The sequence below is a fragment of the Ischnura elegans genome, chromosome 3 (assembly GCF_921293095.1).
Source record: "Ischnura elegans chromosome 3, ioIscEleg1.1, whole genome shotgun sequence".
Lineage (NCBI taxonomy): Eukaryota > Metazoa > Arthropoda > Insecta > Odonata > Coenagrionidae > Ischnura > Ischnura elegans.
The window spans coordinates 20,256,084-20,279,545 of NC_060248.1; the positions used below are offsets into that span (position 1 = coordinate 20,256,084).

General features: G+C 38.6%; 1 protein-coding gene across 3 annotated transcripts in view; it reads right to left on the bottom strand.

Moving 5' to 3' along the window:
* Positions 1-14,377, bottom strand: part of LOC124155509 (torsin-1A-like) — a 16,374-nt gene extending 1,997 nt beyond the window's left edge. Inside the window, exons 1-6 of one of the 3 annotated variants that reach the window (XM_046529383.1) lie at positions 13,978-14,377; positions 12,965-13,236; positions 11,293-11,444; positions 8,275-8,423; positions 1,287-1,388; positions 61-208 (exon numbers count right to left, since the gene is read on the bottom strand). In XM_046529383.1, the coding sequence (XP_046385339.1) occupies positions 61-208; positions 1,287-1,388; positions 8,275-8,423; positions 11,293-11,444; positions 12,965-13,236; positions 13,978-14,170 (1,016 nt within the window). In that variant the 5' untranslated portion in view covers positions 14,171-14,377. Of the gene's footprint in view, positions 1-60; positions 209-1,286; positions 1,389-8,274; positions 8,424-11,292; positions 11,445-12,964; positions 13,237-13,461; positions 13,558-13,977 lie in introns of those variants that run through there. The other 2 variants (XM_046529385.1, XM_046529384.1) reach the window with 2 other exon arrangements.
* Positions 14,378-23,462: the final 9,085 nt, after the last annotated feature.

The following is a 23,462-nucleotide window of genomic DNA, read 5'->3' on the forward strand; positions in this document are numbered from 1 at the left end:
CTGAATGTGATTTTAAGACATCCCATTTAACATAAGTACATCTGCCATTGAGCTACTCACCGAATCATTTTCTCTGTAGGATAATAATAATTCCTAAGCCTAAACTGATGCTCTGCACACAGTCGAACATGTTTTTCTTCTAGTGGTAAAAAAGGAATGTGGAAGTCTATCCCATCACCACGAATAATGTCACCTCTAAAGAAGCCACCTAGAAAAGGAAAATCAATGACTTACATTTCTATCTCCATACGCACGACATCATAGCAACCATCACAGTTATTCCAAAAAGAGGGTATTTAACAAAAGTAGGAAAATGTGTATCACATTGCCCAAGTTTTTGACACATTTTGACACTTTCATAAGAAATATAAAGCAGATAAAATTACTATTCTATTAATTTTCATATTATCTCAAGGAGACATTTTATATGAATTATAGAAAAAAAACACACAAAAAGGTACACGATCCTCAAATAATGCACCACATTTGATGATCGAATGGCATGAAAAAGGATTCTTGCAAGAAAAAATGTAGGCTACCTAAGGCTGTAAGAATCGCTAAAGGAATAACTAAGACAGGATATTCCTGATGAATTGCTAATATACTTTCATCAATGAGCAATTGTGCAAAATATTTGGTGGGATGCATCACTTTGACAGGTACAGATTTTATCTGAGAAAGGCTCAACTAAAATTGATTGAAATTTAGCAGCACTTCATAGGAAATAAACTGTCTTGGCTATTCCTGAAATAATGTAATTCACAAGCAACTTTAAAATAAAAATGCAGCATACAAGATACTCAAAAAGATTAGTCTACTTAATTATTCTTTGAATGCAATTTCAAATCACCAATGTATGTATAAATGGTAGCCTACTTAAAAATGACCAGCTTGTTAAGTGAAAAATCGAATGGGTTTAAAAAAATATGTAGAAAAGAAATTTTAAAAAATCTAGGAGACAAGAGATCTATTATCTTGCCTAATGAAGAATGACCAACAAATGGGATATTAAATCAGATCTATGATGCTGTTGCCAGGAGAATGGTGTGATTCCATGAGTCCATGAACATAAAAAGTTCATCGCCCAAGGGTATCCAACTTCTATGGTGACCTGACATATTACAGAAAGCCACCTCAATCCAGATTTCACAACTACACATGCAAAAGGAAAGAAATTAAATGCCTTGGACCCATAGGGGAATATGTATAGGGAAACTTTCAACAACCCCTCAACCATTGAGAGTGTAAAGGAGTCCCACTATGCGCCATGCAGTCCTCCCACCCACCTCCCTCAGAAGAACCCTTCGCTGAGAGGCCCACTAGGATGGACAGCTGCCTGCCTGACCAGAGGATGCTCTCCCAAAGCCGCAAAAATCCAGATTTCACAACTACACATGCAAAAGGAAATAAATTAGATACCTAGCACCAATTAGGTAATATGTATAAGGAAATTGTCAACAACCCCCCAGCCATTGAAAGTGTAAAGGAGTCCCACTATGCACCTAGTCCCCGATCCATCTTTCTCAGAAGAATTCTTCATTGAGAGGCCCACTAGGACGTACAGCTGCCTGCCTGACCAGAGGATGCTCTCCCTAAGCACATAGACAGAAATTTGCTTCAGGGGATGCTTGAGTGATATGCAAGTTCTCTCTGTGGATAATTCATTGTTAATTCGCAGGCATCAGAAAACCGTACATTAAAGAAAATGAGCAATAAATTTCTTTTGACTAATGCCGGAATTTATAGCTAACCTTGATTTTCACCGTAATACCTGCAGTTATAACGGCTTGGTCTCTATACGAGTTTGTTTCTAAAATTCACCCTATTTTTCAAAAAATTATCAACTGTTGGCATCTAGAGGCAATTATATTGGCACATAAAAGGCATGCATCTACATCACAATTATATATCAGCCTTTCAATTTTTGTGTTGAACTGTAAAAATTCTCTTCCTTCAATTACCAATGCTCTGTACATATTTACATTCACAGCGTCCATTTCTATTTTTCAACAATTCAATCTCTCTTGAACTTTGAAGACCAATGTATAATAAAAACTGTCATTTCATCTTAACAAATGATGACACAAATTTCCAGCACTATCCAAATAAAATTATTAGCTTATTTGATTGAATATATGAATTTCCATAACATGCAAATTAAAAATATTACCAGGGTAGGCAACCCGCATTCCAAAAAATGTTTGTAGACTTGTGGCCTCACATTGCCTTAGATACACACAAGACCCAAGAAATTTTCATCAAAACTGACTCATTCCTGAGGCAATAAATGAAAAATAGCTATTTTTCCCTCAAATTGAATCATCAAGGCACTCCAGCTCATGTAGATAAGATGCATGCATAGTTTCCCAATGTAAATTATTTTGCTATATTTTGAATCTAAGTTCAGGGTAAATTCAATATTTTTTCTAATGACATTTCTTCTAACTGTCTCAATGATCCGAAGGAAGAAAATAATTTAAATGATGACACCTTACTCATGGTTATACCTACTTTCTTTAAAATGTTGATTTTGATTCATACACTTAAATTTGACATTACAACAGTTCAAATCTCAACTTCACATACATACATTATTATTATTATGCATATACAGCTCTTTGCTACGTGCGCATTGACTACTCAGAACTAAGATTTGGTAACAACACTTGCAACTCCATCCTACTCTTAACTCCCTCTTACATCAAAGATTTAAAAATTAAAAAAATCAAATTTTTTGACTCCAGTGTTGGTGGTTAACATTATCCAATTTTTAAACAATTTCGGATCTCACACCTGATCTGCAAGACCAAGTACAGTTATTCTATGGCCCACCCTGCTGTAGACTGTATACTCTGGGTATTATTTTGTCTCTAAGTTAACATAAATCTACCTTTAAAATAAGAGCTCATTATCTTCGTGCAATAACTACAGTAATACATAATATACATTTTATATATAATAACATTGAATAAATAAATATGCAAATCTTTTCCTTGGCCTGTTTGAAGAAAATTTCCTCACCAATTACGCTCTAAAACCTCTTCTTTGGCTCAGATACATTGATGACATTTTCATTCTCTGGCCTCATGACATCGACTCTCTCAATACCTTTGTTTCTTCACTTAACGCTTCTGCCTCAGTCTCTTTCACCTCTTCCATCTCCAAAACCAATATCAACTTCTTATATGTGGACATACACCTTTTAGATAATAACAAATTCAAAACATCGGTTCACATCAAAGCTACTAACAAACAACAATACCTTCACTACAGCAGTTGCCATCCACCACACACCAAACGTTCCATCCCTTATTCCCTCTCTGTCCGGGGACACAGAATCTGTAATAACCCCGAAGACCTTCAAAAATTCCTCTCCAAACTCCACACCTCTCTTCTTCACTGCGGCTACCCCGAAAAACTCTTGATGAACAAAATAAGAAAAAAACCGGCTATTCACAATAAACCCCGCGTAGACAAACATTGCTCTCCTTCTCTGCTCACAACCTACTTTCCTGGTGCTCATTTGCTACAAAACATATTGAAGGACTTGTACCCCATCCTTTCCAAACACAAGTCCACCTCTCAGATTTTCCCTTCCACTCCTCGGATAACATTTAAGAGACCACCGAATTTAAACACCATATTTAAAGCCACCCGCCCTCTCCAAAAGTCGCAGTCAGTCACTATCTCCACACCCTCACCTTGCAATCGTCCCAGGTGTAAAACCTGCAAGATATTCTCTCCACCCCCTGCCTCTTTTCTCCCCAAGCTTAAATGCCTACCGATTTTCCCCTCCACTACTTGTACTTCCACCAACATCATTTACCTTCTTCATTGTAATTTCTGCCCTGCTTTCTATATTGGCCAATGCACTACCCCTCTCAATCTCAGAATTAACAACCATCGCGCCTCCTGTTGTCCATCGTCCCCCCACTCCTCTCTACCAGTTCCTACACATTGTCTTTCACATGATTCCATTTTCAATCAATGCTACAAAGTATCCATTATTGCCTCCCTCCCTCCCACCGACTCCGCCCTCAACCTCCACACCCTCGAATTGGCTTGCATTTGGCACTTTCAAGCCAATAGCTTTCCGGGTCTGAACGTCGCATCCTAACTTCTATTCCTAACTCCCCCTCCCCATACACCTCTCCCCTTACCCCTCTTTTCCCTTTTCCAACCCTCTCCTTTCCTCACCATTCATACTTCAGCTGAGGAAGAAGCCTAAAGTGCTTCAATAGCTTCGAGTTTATTTATTCAATGTGAGTGTTTCTTTTGTGTGTCTCGGTGTTTATCGATATTGACTTGAACTATTTATATTACGTGCCACGTGCATTTCATATTTTCCAAAACATTTTATATATAATAACTATATTAATGGACTGTGCATATTCCAGGGGTAACAGTCAGAAACTAAATTGATTCAAAACTTAAATAACTCATTATTATTGTTTATATAAACATCAACTAAACATATTAGCATTTAATTAATAGAGGATAACATAGCTCCATCATTAAACTAACAAGCTCCAGTGAAGACAGCGAATTAAGACTGGTTCTTATTAATATGTAACTATAATAAAGAAATAAAAATTAGCCAATATTTATTAACTAAAGTAAATGTATGACGTCTTTCAGCATTAAATTACAGTTACAGTCCATGCTACTGGTATATAATTCTAACTACAACAGTCAAATACTGATATATAATTCTAACTAGAACAGTCAAAAGTTACTACAAGGCTTTGCTGATGTGTGTTGCATGCAAACTTCAAAAATTTCAAAATATGAAAATATAGCCCAATCTGTTTACATGCCCTTAATGTTGACTTTATTTTTCTGGATTTCGGTAATTTTTAGCTATGGTTACTTTAGAAGCTGCCTATTTTGTTCATGAAAAATTTTCATATTTTCAAAATTAAAAGACATTTTTAATAAGAGAGTAAATACATTGGAAGTATATAGACACACAAAGTGTGTTCAGAAAATAACGGGAACTTCAGTAGTATGAAAAAAATATTTAATTATTTGCCTACATTAATGTTCTCGTGATGAGTGGTTCTCCTGAACAAGTATATGAACCAGAACTCTACTGACGTAACTGAGCATCAACTTTCAAGTTTTCTTTTCATTTAAAACTTACAAGACAAGGGCTGCATGAGGAAGATTAATTTGTTTGTATTAATTCATCTTTCCCTAACATCTACCAAATTCTTCATATGAAATACGATTTCGAGTATGTGTGAATGACCCCAGTATTCACAGTGAATACCATCCATCATATTTTCACAAAAACCACGTAAAAATCCATTACACTCTCAGTCTCCCATTGAAAAAAATCCTATCATGCCCAATTTTGCATTAAAAATCCCATTTAAAGGTGACTATCAGTGGGCCATGCACAGGGTCACAGGCTTCCAATTAAAATAAAATTTCATGTCTCCTTGAATACCTACATAAGAGCAAAGAAAAAAATTGAGATGAGAGAGCAAATCACTAAGTGAAGAAGAAACCTTTGGCTCAAATAAGATACACCCAAGTCAACACAAAGGAACTCCTATACTACATCACTGCTAATAAGCATGAATTTTCCTTCCGCTATAACATTTTCAAGGTGGAATTCATTGAAAAATCTGATGCCCCTAGAGATGGTCTATACTCTGTTCATTTTATCTTTGCAGGTGAGCTGGTATGGCTAAAGCAAGTGAGGGTGAGGAGAAGGAAAGTTTCTCGACAAGTGACTTTCCCTTTGCCATTCAGCAAACAGCAGACGTGGCCTCAGTCAGATGCTCTCAGACCTTTGTCGAGTTAACATCATGAATCTGCTCGTGGAGCAGTGTTGCCAAACCTCACGCGTTCTCCTTGTATGTCTTTAAGTATGCCTTTCGCCAACGGTGCTTTATTCAGCTTGGTAGCTGACAATGTCATGGGATTCTGTGAAAGGAATGTCCTCAATACCTTCCAAATGAAAAGGTAGATTGTGGCAGTAAAATACCTACGGCCACCCATGACTCATTCATTTTCAGTGACAAACTAGGGTGGCTATTTACATTAATCAACGTTACGTTTGCTTCTCTTCTTTCTCTCGGTACTACCCCTACCCCATTAGCAAAGGCTTCCGAGAGTATCCGGGCTCTCAAGAAAGCTCACCCTTTGCCCATCTCCTTCATAAAGTCCTTTTTGCATCCTTCTAATCCTCTTATTATTTGCATTTCCCAATATTAGACAGGTCTTGTGTAGGTTTACCTAGTGAGAACCTAGAGCTTTCACGGAAGCTACATGGAAACATTTAGAGTGATTTTCAGGTACACCCATGTCTCGTATAGCGCAATTTCGATTAGCGCAATTTCGATATAGCGCAAATTCGTTCCTCGGGGAAACATTGCAACGCAGTGTAGCCTAATCAAAAATCTTAAACGCTCTCGTGATAAAACGTGAACTTGCGCTAAGTACACACGAAATTTCTATCAATATACGCATATTAATATTATTTCTTGCCTCAAATCTTCTTTTTTGTTTATATATTAATCGAAATTCATTGCTGCGCAATTGCCAAAAGTATTACTCGTCATTGGGTCTAGATAGCCGGCCTACCGAAGATTTATCTCGTCTCCTTAACAGAATGATAATAAATAATTTAGATCGTTAATTAAGCGTGGGGCTAGTGGAAATGAGTTTTTTTTCAGCAATACGGTTTGAGACGTATTTTTGCCGTCGTAGGTTACCGGGCGATTGACTTCCAGGTAGAGAGTCTACGCTGAAGCCTTCAAGGTCATCGGTATTCACGGGGGAGAAATGAAGCGGTGACCGAGTTGCGCATGAATAGCATCAACACATAAAAGGGTCCGCTATAGTCTTAAACACAATGGCTTCGTTCCCTCCCCGCAGTCATAGCCCTTCTGCGTCTCAGGAATACAGTTCAGCAGAAGAAGGTGATTTAGATAGAGCCATACAGAGTAAAAACCAAGAAAATATGGCAAAAAATAGGGATGCGTGTAGAAAAGTCAAGAATTTATCAGGAAAAACCATTAACCTAGAAGAGGACTTGAGAGAGGTTAATTGCTTTGAAAATGGAGAGCGTCAAAGCGATATTACGCGGAAGTTTAAACTCACGATGCCTTATTCTGAATAAAGACGAAGCTAAAATATCAGTGACCTCAGCCGCACCAACTTCAACCAAGCGGTCTACACGTACGGAAAGTTCATGGTGAATCAGTACAAAAAGACGAGAGTGGTAATCGCTCCGAGACATTAAGTGAAAGCTCCGGTTGGTTCCAGAATTTAAACGGCAAGCAGGTATTTTCAGTGCGGCGATATCAGGTGAATCTGCAAGTGTTGATAGCGCAGCCACCACAACATTTTCTGATGAACTCCAAGCTGTTATTGAAAGTGGCTCCTTTCCCCCTCAACTAGTTTTTAGTGTTGATGAGACGATATTCTTTTGGAAAAGAATGCATTCTCGTTCATTCATTTTCAGGGAAGGAAAACCTGGGTCAGGTTTCAAGGCATTTAAAGACTGTTTCACGTAGCTGCTAATGACTCGGAGGACTTCAAATTAAAATGATTTATCATTCATAAACTCCGCTAGCTATGAAATGGCATTTAAAGTAGTATTTTCCTGTCATTTCGATGAGCAACAAAAGGGCCTGGGTGACACATAGTTGTTTTTAGACTAGTTTGAAAAATCATCAACTGCCGGCAACGCATTACGATCCCCTGAGATAGCAGATGTTAGCCCACCCGCACGACAGGATGGAATTTCGAAAGCACGTAAGAATTTTTTTTAACGTGAATAAAAGTCTTTGAATGCGTGAATACTATCTTTAAAGATGTTTTAAACTATAAATATTTATAGAAATAATGTTTTCTAAGGCTTTTTATGGGAATATAGATGTTTTAGAGGAAATTCAATACCCAAGACCTATGCTACCAGGAACGCATCCCTATCTTCCCTATGTTAAAACGCTCTCGTATAACGCAAATTCGTATAGCGCAAAGACCCCAAGGAACGCATCCCTTGCGCTATACGAGACATGGGTGTAGTTCATATTGGTTTTAAGGAGTTTCAGAGTATTTGCACATAAACTATGCATGACTATTTTTTTATGTATAATTCACAAGAACACGGTAAAAATCATTAAACAATGATTATGATATACACTAAATAACCTTGAAGAGGACAGTTTTCATTCATAGCATTAATGGAAACCCTCCTTCCGTTACCATTCCATTTGCAACATCATACGAAAATGAGTAGTCATCGAAGTAACATACCATGTTGATTAAATAAACTAGAAGCAATTGCACCATGAAAATCTTCAAATTTCATGTCATCCCTTAGGATTCCCTCCTCGTGTAATTCGAGCATCCTAGTTCCGATTGGAGATCCACCAGAATTGGAGAGAAATAAAAAGATGGCATGCCTAAAATACAAAAGCCAGATATTACTTTACATAATGACACACCATATTATGAACCTCATGAGATATAAATAGTTACTTATTTATTCCATAATAATTTTTTACATAAACTACAATACAATCATTTTGCATTCATCAAATGAAGAGTTGATGAAAATTGAAGAGTTTTCACTATGATACAGACACGCACAGAATATAGCATGGAGCAGTTAATGCAGTAAATTCTTATCTTAAAGCTTTGCATTAATAATGAATTGAATCCCAAAGCCTTTTCACAAAGGCAGGCAAAAGATAAGATCAGTAATAGCAGTTTCAATCACATTATTTTCACAGCATACTATGCGAAGCAGGCTCAAGATTTTTTAAATCTTCTTCAATGTACCCCAAAGAGTGCCTTACTCCTCCCAAAACCCCGACTCTTTATCCGATTCTTTCACCCAGACTTGATATTTTAATTGTGAGATAGCATTTTATTTTCAACAATAAATGGAATTCACATTCAATTTTATCTGCACTCTGTTTTCTTCTATACATACCATGTTAATTCATTTTACTGACATGATAATGGATAAAAATTACAAATCTGGAGGTTTACATACTTGAACTCATGCAAAAATAATATTTAAGTACAGTGGAACCTCGATCTATCGTTTTTCAGGGGGATGGATGAAAAAAACGATGAATGCGGGAATGTTTGGCTAGGTTGCCTATGTCCCAGGAAACTATGGATTTTTGCGAATTATGATATTCATAAATGGATTCAAACATGATTTTAGCTGATTACAGGAATATTATTACTTTATTGAAACACGTAGGTCATATTGTTGATTCGACTTATATCTCTTTCAAATATCCAAAAGGAACACGCCACCTTGCTAAAAAACGTTTGTTCTGCACTCGAAATTTCCACTGCTAACATGGATTTGTCTGATTTAAAAATTCTTATCCATCAAATGCCATTTCAAGTACACGTATTTACGAGAGCAATGTGCATGTTATGTCTAAAAAAAACCGCTTTCGCCGACGCAGTGATTGGCTGCGAGATGGATGAAAAAGGCCAAAAATAGTTTATTATTTGAAATGTTCCTTTCTAACAATTAAATTTATAATATGATTGAGGCAACGAGTAAAGCGTTAACAATGTTGCGTTAATCGTCAGTGGCACGCCCACCTGATCCTTGGCTTCATCCCACTTCTTGTTTTCACCAAGTATCTCGCTCTACCCCCACCCCTGCCGTCATGTGCTAGCGGACAACCCGAGGCGCTCTGCAATATTCACGCGCTTCTAGCCCGGATTCTTTTCTTCATCTGCAATTAATTTCAGTCCTTCCTTTTAAGTTTTCTCTTGTTTCTTTGGAAGGGCCATGGTCTGAAGGCGAATAAAAATAAAACTATTAAAAATGAAACCGGACTTGATTGAACCCACACGGAAAACACTCGCTGGTTATAAGTCAACTCACCCTGGAAAGTACGGCACCACTCGTACGCAACCACGGAGAAGTTCGACACTAATGGCATCACTTACAGCGTAAGCAGAGCTTATTGCAGAGGGTGAAATACAGTGGCGCCGACTTCATGGGGCTTGAGGGGGCCCGAGCCCCCTCATTAATTTGTTATGGGTGTCAGGCTTGCCGATTTTCCCCGGAGTGTCCAGATATCGAGATTCGAGTTCTCAGTGTTCTAATGTTGATCATATGACTCTTCTAAAATGCTTCAAAAACTTAAAACTCACTACTTATAAAATTTCCCGGGGAAAGATCCCCGGTTTGCCCCCCCGCCCCAATATTTTTTGTAAGTCGGCGTCCCTGGTGAAGTATGACCATATGACTGCGCAATGATAGTTTTTTCCTATAGAGAAGGCAACTTACCCACTCAATTCTAACAATAAGTAGCGTAGCTCTAGATGAGCATATTAATTCAGATTGCCAGTAGGGAGAAACAAAATATCATGAGAAGACATCGCTTTGTTAGCAACTCTGACAAGTGAGACTTGTAGCATAATTCGTAAATTGTAACCTGAAGCCTGTTTTCGAAAAAAAATGCAGCATCAACTGCCGAGAAGCTCACAATCAGTGCGAGGATGTCAAGATTCGCCAGAAATTACCATCGTATTGTTCCAACCATTTAAATGCTTAAATACCGTTAGAAATGCGCCGTGTTTAGTGTTATTCTTTTTGGAATTACGTGCACATTACTAATATTTCAATCTAATAAAAGCATAATACCAATTGCCAAAAATTCATTGCTAGACACCTTTTGGGCTAATAGGTGATTCATATGCTGAAAAAATTCAATGGGCGAGAATCGGAGAGGCGTGAAACACGATTCTATTGTTCTTGTGCAACTTGATATTTTTTTTCGAAGCTAATTGTAAGGTCTTCGTAATACAATACCTGCACGAGCTGGGACCTTTTTGTTTTTTTTTTTTTGGAGAAGAGGAAAGCTTCAGAGAGGGGGAGGAGAGTGCTGAATGGAGGGGGATAGTGGATCTTGAGAAATGCGCTAGGTAATGTAACTATCCCATGGAACTCAGCTTCTCCCTATAGCATTTCAATCTCCTGGGGACGATTCAAACTATGTATCTGTCGTTATTAGCCACAAATAACATGTTGTAAACACTTCGTCTCATTTTCGTTAAACGATGGATGTGGGAAAATTATACGACGGGACCGCAATCTTCAAACGATCAATGAAGGAAAACGATACTTCGGGGAACGATGGATGCAGGAAAAAAATACATTGTCTTTATGGAACTTTATTTGGGACCAGGAACGGCGAACGATGAATGCGGGAAAACGATCAATGCGGGAACGATAGATCGGGGTTCCACTGTACTCCTATTTTAGCTTTTGAATATGTAAAGCAAGCAAACCTGTAATCAATGCCACCTATCACTGCATGATAATCCAAAAATGGTTTCACAACATCAAGCAGTGTTGCTGGCATCTTGTCGGCCTCATCAAAGATAAATAATGATTGACCACACCGAGACACATTTCTGCTGATCCACCCAAGAAGATCCTTCTACAAAATATATCAATTTATTATTAACAACTATAAATAGATACTCATTATTATGGAAATAATGAAAAAACTATTGCAAAAAATCAACGATTTAAAATTTCATTAAATACACTAATGGATACCTTGAAACAACAAACATCTTTTTAAAAAAGCAGTGAAAAAGAACAAAACCACCAAGGTAGTGGCATTAAGGAGTTTTTCCATGGTATTGCAAGGAATAAAACTTCATAGTTTTCCTTCCCATACCCATAATAACCTAGTTTCACTAATTAAAAGTCCACTTTATATGGCACTCTTGACCTCATACATTCTCAACAATAGTTAAGCTGTTCAATTCTTGGTGTTGCAATATTTTTTGCCATTTTATTCTCATATTTGCCATATTTTCTCACAGTACATATTCTTTTCACTGATCAGACAGTTCCTTTCAGTGTCTTTGTTTTAAGCAATATTTTTTTATATTATATGTGTAGTGTTGATAACATGCATATGAGCATGAATTGGTTTTTTTCATATAACTCACTCTCCACAAGACTGGGTCAGAATACATGATACTCTATTCCAATTTATAATCTGAATACAACTAGAACTTCAAAGTTTAACATTTGGAGCAAAATATGTATGTATTTCTTATAACCATCTTAGAGTGGTTTGCCTTGCTTTTATAACCCTACCAATGGCCAATATCCTGAATATGTCCTTTATTGACAAGAAATACCAGCAGAAAATTCCTTGGAACCCTTAGAACATATTTTCTTATTACATATTACTGCATCAAAAACTTGAGATAATTGAAGTCGGATTAACATCGACCTCTTTAAGTACTTATGTACCTTAAAAATTTAGAAAATTTTTATTTTTGAAAACCTTTATTAAATTCAACAATGAAGCAAGTAGAAGAGATTAAATTATTTTTATCTTTTTAATGCCTTTTACCTCCAACTACAAAATGCAAGTTTTCCTAATGGAATATTTAAACAAATATCTACGTATTTTTCAACCCACCCAATTCCTCATACCATTCATTCATGAAAGATAAGAATTTGGAAGTAATACGTAGTAGTATGTACAATATGGGGAAAAAGCATCACAACAAGGTTTGTGCCACCACTATTGATCTACTAGAAAATGTGTTTCGTCAGATGAAATTCTATTCTCAGTCCAAATTCCAACGATAGAAATTCAAATATGTCACATCATCTTAATATACTAGGGATGTACGACAATAGCATAGCCAGGAATTTCGTTCGGGGGGAGGGGGGTTCAAAACCAGGGGGGAAATTTTTTGAAAAACAGAGTACTAAGTAATGGGTTTTTAACTAATTTTAACACTTTTCATAATCGAAAAAACTTCATTTATTAAAGAACTATTTTGTAAATTCCTGATTTTTCAATATTTTGTTTCCTTTTATGAAGAAAATAATTGTGTTTGTATATTTTTGGGGGGGGGTCTGGACCCCCCCCTGGCTACGTCACTGATGTGCGAGTAGCTGCATGTGCACATTAGTTTTTGTATTTACCTTGTACTGATCTACTTCTGCATCGATAGGAAAAGTAGCTCGGCCAGCATAAACATGCACTAATGGAGAATGCATTCCTTCCTTATAAAGGCTTTCTGCAATCATCTGACTGACATAATTTTTCCCAGTGCCTGTCCATCCATGCAATCCCATCCCAAGAGCTTTCTGAGGCTTGTGACGACGATGACTTGAAACTGCCTCAAGAACAAGTGACTTGGCAATGTGCTGTCCATATAGCTTCGTTCTCAGTAGAATATTCAGACGATCCTCAACTAAAAATAAATAAAAACAATTACTGGGACGCAATACTATAAATGTGATGCTTAAATACAATGTTTACATTGAAATTATAAAAATCTAAATAATTTTGGCAGCTGCAAGAGCTCCTTCTCTACAAGGATCAGTACCAACTCACCAATAAAGGGAAAAAAGGGATTCAAATCTATATGGGCATTATGTCATGATAACCTCTTATCTAACATAGGGAATGCACCTACCTTCACAAATGAGAGTTTAACAAAGTATTATTATGGGCATAACGACCATCACGTCTAACCGGATGAATGTTTCAACCCTATGAGCATACAATCACTTTCCATGATCGATAATTGAAATGAACAGCAACTGAATTCATCCAAATACTAGACAAAAATACGATTCCAAGATCAATCAAGGTAATATCATGGAGATCTTGCGTTAACTATCCAGAACATCAAACACATTGATCTCAATCGTAATGGGATCACTATTGTCGAGTTCCGCGCGGCCATTCCAAAGTAAGATTAACAAATATGAATGGCATTCAATCGCGACCAAGAAACGATGAGAAAAAGTGATTCTTGGTTCCAAAAGTTTTACTTAAGGTAATGATAAAGACAAAAAAGGACTCTGAAGGTAATGCGTTATTTTGAGGTCTTCCCCAGAAGTTAGGACAGGAAAAATAAATAGAAAATCGAGAAAAAACATCTATGAATATGGAATTAGACAAAATATCTGTGTAAAAATAAACTTACCATCATCATTCAAATGAAAGTCACAGCAAGTAACACCCTTACAATATAAACTTCCTATGGATTGAAATCCTCTGCTAACAGCACTGGTTATTAATTCAAACAATCCATGAGACCCACTAAACCACAAAGGAAGCAACAGCAAAGGCAGCACAAAAAACCTTGTGCTGCGGACGTAAAATTTTAACCTCAGCATTATGTTGCAATTTCACTGTCTGCGTACATATGCGAAAATACTGCAATACTACCTTCCAAGATTAATCATAAAAAATACAAAAAAACTCAATCAGTCCTAATATAAATCGTTAATCAAAAATGACTTAAAACTGTTCATCAGGCAGTCCTGTTTACAACGCATTCGTTGCCTCGACCCGGTGGACCCCGGTACCGGCGACATGCGATATTTCGTACGTCAGTTGTTCCTCATGGGCGGTAAAAGTTTTGAAGAGGGGAGCGAACAAATTATCCAGAGGTTAAGGCCGTGGTTAAGGCCAAGAATTGATGAGTAAGACAAATGTCTCAATTTTCTTGGCATAGTGCCAATTATAATTCTAATAAATATTCTATTTCCATGGAAAAAGATTGACGGTTCGCGTAAATACCGAAATAAATACAACACACCCAATTATGATACATACTTAAGTAAATTTACATTAATCGTCAATATAAACGAGCGAAAAATGGTGGTTCCCTTTGTTAACGTCTGCCACTTACGCAACCAATTCAATCCAAAGCCAGCGCACCTCCCCAAAATCTGGCAAGTTTTCGATTGTCTTTTCTCGTCCATGGTGACTGCTGCTGCATAAAAATTACCCATCCAGTAATAAGTACTGTATTACTTGGGCAGCTGCCCCCCTTCCCCCTAGAAGCAAAAATCGCTAATGTCTTTAAGGAAAATAATAATTTTTTCAAGCAAATAATTTTAAAAAATAATAAAGAGCCGTTAGAGTTTCCTTAAAATGTTGATTTCATTCACCTTTTCCATGCTTAAATCCAGGGCCGGCCTTAGGGCGGGGCGACCGCCCCAGGCCCCGCGCTTTGGGGGGCCCCGCGTTCGTGAAAAAAAATTAAAATATACGATAGTTTGGAATCAAGGTATCATAACGGCGTGATTACGAAGTCTGAATTTGGGAGGGGAACACATACTTAGCCAGAGAGTGGCAGGGATTCAATATGCTCGAGTTTGTAGATGGGGTATAGAGTTTAATATTTTAAGTGAAGGGCCCCGCACTGAAGGTTCGCCCCTAGCCCCGCACCTGCTAGGGCCGGCCCTACTTAAATCTAACCTACAACTTGAACAACCATGGCTTGCCCCCCCTAGTTTTGATCCTGGGTACACCCTTGCGGTGTATTAGTCAATTTTCAATTGTACTTTAAAGTGCTTTCGCCCTTCCCTACAGGGGCGTAACTAGGAATTAATGCTGGGAGGTTTAGGTGCAACAAATATAGTGGGTGTGTGGAATACCATGGCTTCCTTTAACACATGGTATTAAAGGTGGCCACGGGTATACCCACCTGCAGGTAGGAGGTATACCCAAGCGGTAGGTGCGAGGTAGAGTTTTAAATGGTTCAAAATGGTGACTTTTACGGCTGTCATAGCCGAGGGATATTTTATTCATCCTTACACTATTCTATTAGTAATATCAATCCAATTACGTAATTAAGTAAAATGGATTAACCTTAAAAATTTCGCTGAGCTCTGGGGGGGGTTTTATCCCCTAAAACCCCCCTCACTGCACCACTGCTCCCCTAAGATTGTTTAGAGTGTGGAATAAGTTATATATACTAAGGAACAAATTATTAAACAAATTGGGTAGTTTTCTTCATCAAAAAAACCAAAGGCATTGATTGTAATTCGTTACCCACCATTAGTGTATTCATAATATACAAATTATTTGGTTTCAGAAATCCCAGTTTAGACAAATGTTAACGGTCAGTCTTAACCTCATTTGAAAAAGGCAAGATTGGTGCCCATGCGATGCCACTCCACTTGACGTCACAGGGACCTAGAAGCTACACGAGTAGTCAGGAGTTTTACATCGTCTGAGATTACCAATGCATGCATGTGGCACAGAGCTCAGGGAAACATTTCTTAATAATCACCTATTAAAATTGCCAATGGTCAAAAGTTACCTTTGTTTGATAGGGTATTAGTAATCCTTATTTAAGCCAAGCACTACCTGCTAGCAGGGTACTACTGCGCTATGTACCTTCTAGCAGCCTACATCCTATCGGTGCTCTTAGCCTCGCACTAAGGTGGCCACACACAGCAGCAGATGTCAAACGTCAGAATGATGTCAAACGGGCTTTTCCCAGCATTCATACTTAGCCATCATGTTTTCGCGCGCTTAAAAATTTTCACTTTTCATTTGATCGTGAAAAATAGAAATCATCATTTTAATCTAAAAGCGTGAAATATGTACTCCAGGAGTAATGAACTTTCATTTAGACCATTAAAAAAATAAGAAACCACCCTATTATTTATCACAAACCTGTGGTTCAATCATCATAGAGGGTGAAGGTACACATGGAAAAGTCCAGAGGGCGGGGGAGATATCAGATAGACTACATTATGGTAAGACAGAGGTTTAGGAATAGTGTGAAAAATTCATGCAGCTTCCCTGGACAAATTAGTGCTCATGAAACGTAAGAATTAAAGACTTATGAAAGTTAGAAGACGAGGAAATAGAATGTAGAAAAACTGAAGGGAACTATGAGGAGAGAATATCAGGAACTGGTGGACATTAGTATACAGGAGAGTGGAAGTACACACACTGTACAGGAAGGGTGGGATAGTATTAAAATGGAAATAGTCAAAGCAGAGGAGAAGTCAATTGGCTCTGTTGACAGTAGAAGGATGAAGAAGCCCTGGGTTACAGTGGAAATAGTAAAGAAATGGAAGAGAGAAGGAAGTGGAAGAACTTGGACACAGAGCAGAGCATAACAATGTACATATAGGGAGCTAAATAAATGATTATGACGTGAAACTAAGAGGGCAAGGGATGTTTGGTGGAAAAGGAAGAGTGAGGAAAGGGAAGAGTTCCAGAAGGATGGAGAAGTATGCCAAAATTAAGTCGCTATCAAGCAGCAAAAGAGGACTACCCGTGCCTAAAATTACGGCAAAAGATGGGAGAATGCTAACAAAGTGAGAAGTCGTACAGAGTAGATGGAGGGAATACATGGAGGATCTGCACGACAGAAGGAATAGGGGCTTGAGCTGGGTATCTTAGACTCAGAAATAGAGAGAGCACTTGGTGATATGAAAACTAGGAAATCAGTGGGCGTGGACTATATCCCGTGTGAGCTCCTGAAGAATTTAGGGAGGGAGAGTAAGAAAAGGTTTATCGAAATAGTATGCACGATCTATGAGGAAGAATACTGGCTGGAGGATTTGGTGAAGAAGGTCCTAATTCTCTTGCCAAAAAAGAAGAAAGCTGTGGAATTTGGAGATTATAGGACTATTAGCCTAATATCGCAAGCAGCAAAAGTGGCACTGAGGATACTGAACAAGAGAATGGAGGTGAGGGCAAACGAGTATTTGGGTGAAGATCCGTTCGGTTTTAGAAAAGGGAAGTCAACTGGTTATGCAATAGCAATGATGAGGTCTCTTGTGGAGAGAAATCTATAATACATATGACCAGGACGTGTACATCTGTTTTGTGGATTTTGAAAAAATATTTGATAAGGTCAACTGGGTGAGGTTAATTCTCAAGAGAATAGGTATAGATAGTAGGGACAGGTGACTGATTCGTAATCTGTATATGGCCCAGACCTCGCAAGTGAGGGTAGCGGATGGAGAATATGGGTGGGCAAGCATTTGCCGAGAAATGAGACAAGGTTGTCCTCTATCGCCACTACTTTTCAACATATACGCTGAGGAGATGGTAAGAGAAGCGTGGGACGAGTTGGAAGCTGGAGTGAAAGTAGGAGGAATGATGTCGGTAAGGTTCATTAGTGATCAGGCACTCATTAGCCCGTGCGTGAGGGGACTGCAGGCTCTAATGGATGTGTTAGATAAGCGGTGCGAGGAGTATGGGATGAGGATTAATCACAAGAAGACCAAAGTAATGCAGTTTTGTTAAGCATTACGAGCGAGGAATGTAAGATTCAAGATAATGGTGGGTGGGGAAAAACTAGAGCAGTTAAAGCAATTCAACTATTTAGGCAGTATATTAGAGGAAAACGGACACAATCGTAAGGACATCAGGAGGCGAATTGCATTAGCAAAGGATGCGTTCATGAACAGGAAGGAGCTTCTGAGAGGTTCGCTATGTCAGAATTTTAAGTAAAGGTTAGTTATGAGTCTGATCTGGAGTGTAGTGCTTTACAGTGCAGAAACGTGGACACTTAGGAAGGAGGATGAGAGAAGACTCGAGGCATTCAAGATGTGGTTATGGAGAAGAATGGAGCATTATTAAGGTGAAATGGACAGAAAGGAGGAGATATGACGAACTGCTGGACATGGTGGGCGAGGAGAGGCAGCTTTTAGATGAGATCCGGAGGAGACAGAAGGTTTGGATGGAGTTAGTGCTTAGCGGGAAGGGGATGTTGAAAATGGCGTTAGATGGCGGACTGTAAGGTAAACGATGGAGGGGAAGGAAGAGAATAGGATATTTAGTTAGATTAAAAGGGAGTAGGTGAAGTGATTTGAAGAGGGCAGTGCTGGACAGAAAGGGAGGCTCCCAGATTACTTCTTTAGTACTCCATGGAGATCTGCCATAATAGTTAGAATACTACAATGATAATAATACTAAGTTTGGTGAAGATCCTACAAAAATTGGCAATTCAATGAAACTAGACTATTGGCTAATTTTCTATATGAAATTCCATGGTCGTAAGATGTTTCCTTTTTTATTTGGACTGCATTAATTCCTGTATGTCAGTGGGCATACCCTAGGGGAAGTAATCTATTATGTACTACCTCTCTAAAAATTCTCTTTCAAATATTCTGCTTTAAGGCTGCTGTTGCTGAATTTAGCTTTAACTACAATAATAGTTATAAGAACTTAATTACAATAATAATTATGAGTGGGCCCACAGCTTACCAGTAAATTTTCCAAAAAAAATTGTCATCATAGGTGCATCACATATTATATTATAACCTCCACTCAATGGTTCACAATAATCAGCCATATTGCACAAAATATCTTCTAGATATCTAGAGCATATATTGAATATCTACTAGCAGGGGCAGATCCAGGATTTCTTTCTGGGGGGGGGGGAGGGGGGGGACAAGCAAGGCCGTATCCAGGATTTCGTTCTGGGGGACAGAAGGTTACCTCGTAATACAAAATGAACGCCATGATAATGGGACCGTATTAAAAATCTTTCATATTTTTTTAAGGGTCTGGGGGGAGGGGCACGTGCCCCCTAGATCCGCCTATGTCTATCAGATGCCTAGAAAATGTCTTCGATATTTAAAATATCTGCAACATGTCTTTTTTGAGCGGAGTTTAGGTTTTAGGCAATTAGCAAAAAAACATGCAAAACTAGAGAATAAGTGTAACTGATATGCTTTTAGGTGGATGAATTGATGAAGCCACCGTATGCACGCGCATTAGGTTGCAGCGAGGGGGGGGGTTTGGGGGATAAACACCCCCCCTAGAGCTTAGAGAAATTTTTAAGTCTATTTAACTTAGTTGGATTGATATTACTTACAGAATAGTGTAAGGATTAATAAAATATCTCTCAGAATGCCGTAAAACTCACCATTTTGAACCACTTATCTTTATTTTTATATGGTGGAGCCCCCCTCACCTCCCGCTTACCCTGACTATACTACACCCCCAGATACCCCAGAATTAGTTGTGCCTGTAACCCCCCCTAGCCTTTATTCCTAGCTGCACCCCTGCAAGGGTGGCCCTTATCTTTCAGAATTGAGAAAAGTTATGTTTCCCTAGTCCCAAAATAGTACAAATGAGGTTTATATTCACATGCTAAAATTTGGTTACTTTAAAATAACTGCAACCCTCGATGCCGGCGGGGTAACGTTCTCGCCTGCCAAACAAGAGGTCGCGGGTTCGAGTCCCGCCTGGGTAGGTTTCCCCGGTCCAGGGCATGATTGTTTATGTACGTTTACTTGTTACATTTGTTGAACACCCCGGTATAAAATGGCCAATAAGAGCTGTATCCGGTGGTTGGAGAATAAAATAAAATAAAATAAAAATAAACCATGTAGTGCTGTGCGAGAGTCTCGTCTTGGCGGTCGAGACAAGAATTTCATTTCTCGACATTGTCGGCACGAGACTCTCAGCGCGGCGAGAGTCTCACCTGGGTCGAGAGTCTTGACGAGAGTCAAGAAGTCTCGCCTCCTTGAGATTTCTCAACACCGGTGGAGAATCCCAGGTAAGGCGAGAATTTCCGATGAATACCACAATCAGTCAATGATAGAGTTTAATAAGGTATTCCTTGCGACTTTTATGGATTTATTCACATAATAAAAATATTTTATTTAATGATTTACCCTTTGAATCCAATTTTTTAAAGAGTGTGCACGATGCTAATAGAGTTCCCAACGAGGGATTTGGAAAAAATTTTTTCCTGACCTCAATATTTAACATAAAATTTGAATCTCGGAGTGTAGGTCTTTAAATTAAAATTTTGCCGACGTTTCCGTTTATTTACAAACCATTATCAGGGCTATGAAATTGAGCATATAATTTTGATACATAGGCATGCTATAGGGTTACATCAACGTTTCTTATTATAGTAATATAATAAAAAAGAAACATTCACTTGTAAATTAACAAAAAAGAAGAGATCATAGTCTCATTCTATAGAATTTTATATATCTTTTTGCAATGTTTATTTATGGTAACTAAGGTTCATGGTTACCAGTCAATTTTGGTTAGTTAAATAATAAAATATGCTTAAGTTATCAATGTCTATTTCATATTACAACTATTTTTAGTTTTGGAAATATATAGGATGTCTTAAAATAATCTTTATGTTAAATTATTTTCAATTTCTAAAATAGTATTTGTTATTTTTTTTCGAGGAGCCGGGAGTCTCGACGGGTGTTGAGAAATCTTGATGGGGCGAGGCTTCTCGAATCACGTCAAGACTCTCGACCCAGGCGAGACTCTCACCGCAGCGAGTCTCGTCCTGACAATGCCGAGAAATAAAATTCTCGTCTCGACCGTCGAGACTCTCGGGTGGTCGAGTCTTGCACACCCCTAAACCCATGCCCCACTTATAGAGGACCCTCAATTGAGTTTTTTGGGGCCGAAAAAGTGCTACCCCATGTGAAACGTAAGTGTAAAATCCTTAAGGCCAAATTTCTGTTTGTTTTGACATATCTCTAAGCATTTACGACATATCTTCCATCGCAATGCAATCCACCCCCCAGGGTGCTACCCTGCACCGCGGCCCTAATGAGGTAAGGCACCACATACTAGACTTCCCCTCCACCTCCTCCCCTCTCTCAGCCAAGACTTTGCCCCTGCTGGCAAGATTTGCATACTTTTTTATCTGGTAAGCACAACGAAGAAGTTTCTGTATGAACGTCAATAAAACGCATACGTGTTATAAAATCTAGTTTGCAAATGGAAGGAAAGGACCCCAGAGAAGTGAGACAAAACCACAGATTGATCAAATTTCCAAAGTTATGATTGGAATAGCCTTATATGTATGTATAGGCATTTAGCATAGTGTCCCCTGACCACAACTAAAACAGCAATGGCTTCGACAATTTATCACCAGTTATATACAGCACATTCCCAATTATCCGGGCTAATGATGGGGAGAGACCGTACAAATAATCGGAAAACACGGATAATCCAAACTTTAACTTTTATTTTTGAAGTGAAAATTCCTTATGGCACGTTGAGCACTTTTGTAGATGGGTAAAAGACATTGGACTCGCAACACCGTCACCGCTACTACATACTCATATAATTATGTATACTCTGTATATACACAATATATTCGCTATATATACAGTATTTGTGGAGGGGTACAAACCATTGGACTCACATCATCATCACTGCAACTAAATATATGTGTAATTGTATATTCTGTAAATACACTTTTGTCGATGGGTAAAAGTGAAAACTTCTTATGACGCATCGAGAACTTTTGTAGATGGGTAAAAAACATTGGACTCACTTCACCGTCACGGCTACTACAGATATGTATAATTGTGTATATTCTGTATATACACAGTACTTATGGAGGGGTACAAACCATTAGACTTGCATTACCGTCACCAGTCCATACGCGTGCAGGAGTGTGTACTCGATACAAGAATAGTGAAGGTTAGTATAATACATATACCGTATAAGCGTGTGTAAGAGGCGCACACGTGCAGTGGCGCACCCCTATTTTGAGCATCGGAGCTATGAAGAAAAAAAATTTGCGGCATTTTTTTAATACTATCGCGCGGTGTTGCAGACGTACGCCTGGAATTTCGACAGTTATCGAACTTTCCTCTTTCAATATTAATTGAAAGAGGAAATTTTGATAATAGCGGCATAAGAGGGAGTAGAAAGAGTTCCGATCCTCTCTTCGCATAGCCGTTGCTCTACGATGCTTGTCCTATTCACGAACAATTTTGTTTAAATGCTCTCGCAGGAGTATTGCAATAGAACTGCAGCCGTGGAAAATTTTAAGGCAAAACACGACAGGCACATAGCATGAACCTTCCCAAGAGCTTGGACAACAATCGGGGCAATCTCAGCGCCGTAGGATAATAACCACGTCGTAGATTTAACGGAACCACACTCGGCCCTCCATCAGCCAATGCCTCTGCCGTTTTTTTTTCCTTTCCGAGACCCCACAGGAAAATAGGAAAACATCAAGTTACAGGGGAACAATCGAAACGTGTTTCATCCCTACCCCGTCTCACCAACTGACCTTGATCGATCCCCCAGTTTATGGAGGCCAAATGCTAGGTGAGTCATCTACTGAGCCCGAAGATATCTCGATAGCTTTCAATAATTTTATGACACGCACGAGGTTCAAAAAAAGAAAGAGATCTAATAACGCGACGCATATCTGACAGAATTTAAGTTTTTTAAGCTCTAATTTGTTTGACACAAAGATTTATAGTTACAATAAGGCTACTAATATTCAAAATAGTCGAAACAGGACAATTTCGGAAGAAACAAGCGTAGCATAAGCGCATTCAAACAAGACAAGACGGACTGGAAACTTTAGCCAACGCAAACTGCGTATATCACATTGCTTCGCCTTCGCCCCTTCGCTTTGAAGGCAACGACGTCACATGCAAGTTCAGACGTGTTCTTCCCGTGCTCCTTCGCTCATAGCTTGAAATACGGAGGGGAGGGAGAGCGCTCCTTACCCTCCGTATTTCGTTGCTTGCTTCGAAGACGGAGGGATCGCGCTCCTTCCCCTGGACCTCTCCTTCCGCGCTCTTCACTTGTAAGCATTTCTGATTTCTTCCATCCACAATTTAGTCCAACAATGAATACACTCGTTCGAATTTTTTAGAGCGCAGGTTTTGGCACCAATATAATTTTCAGTTGCAA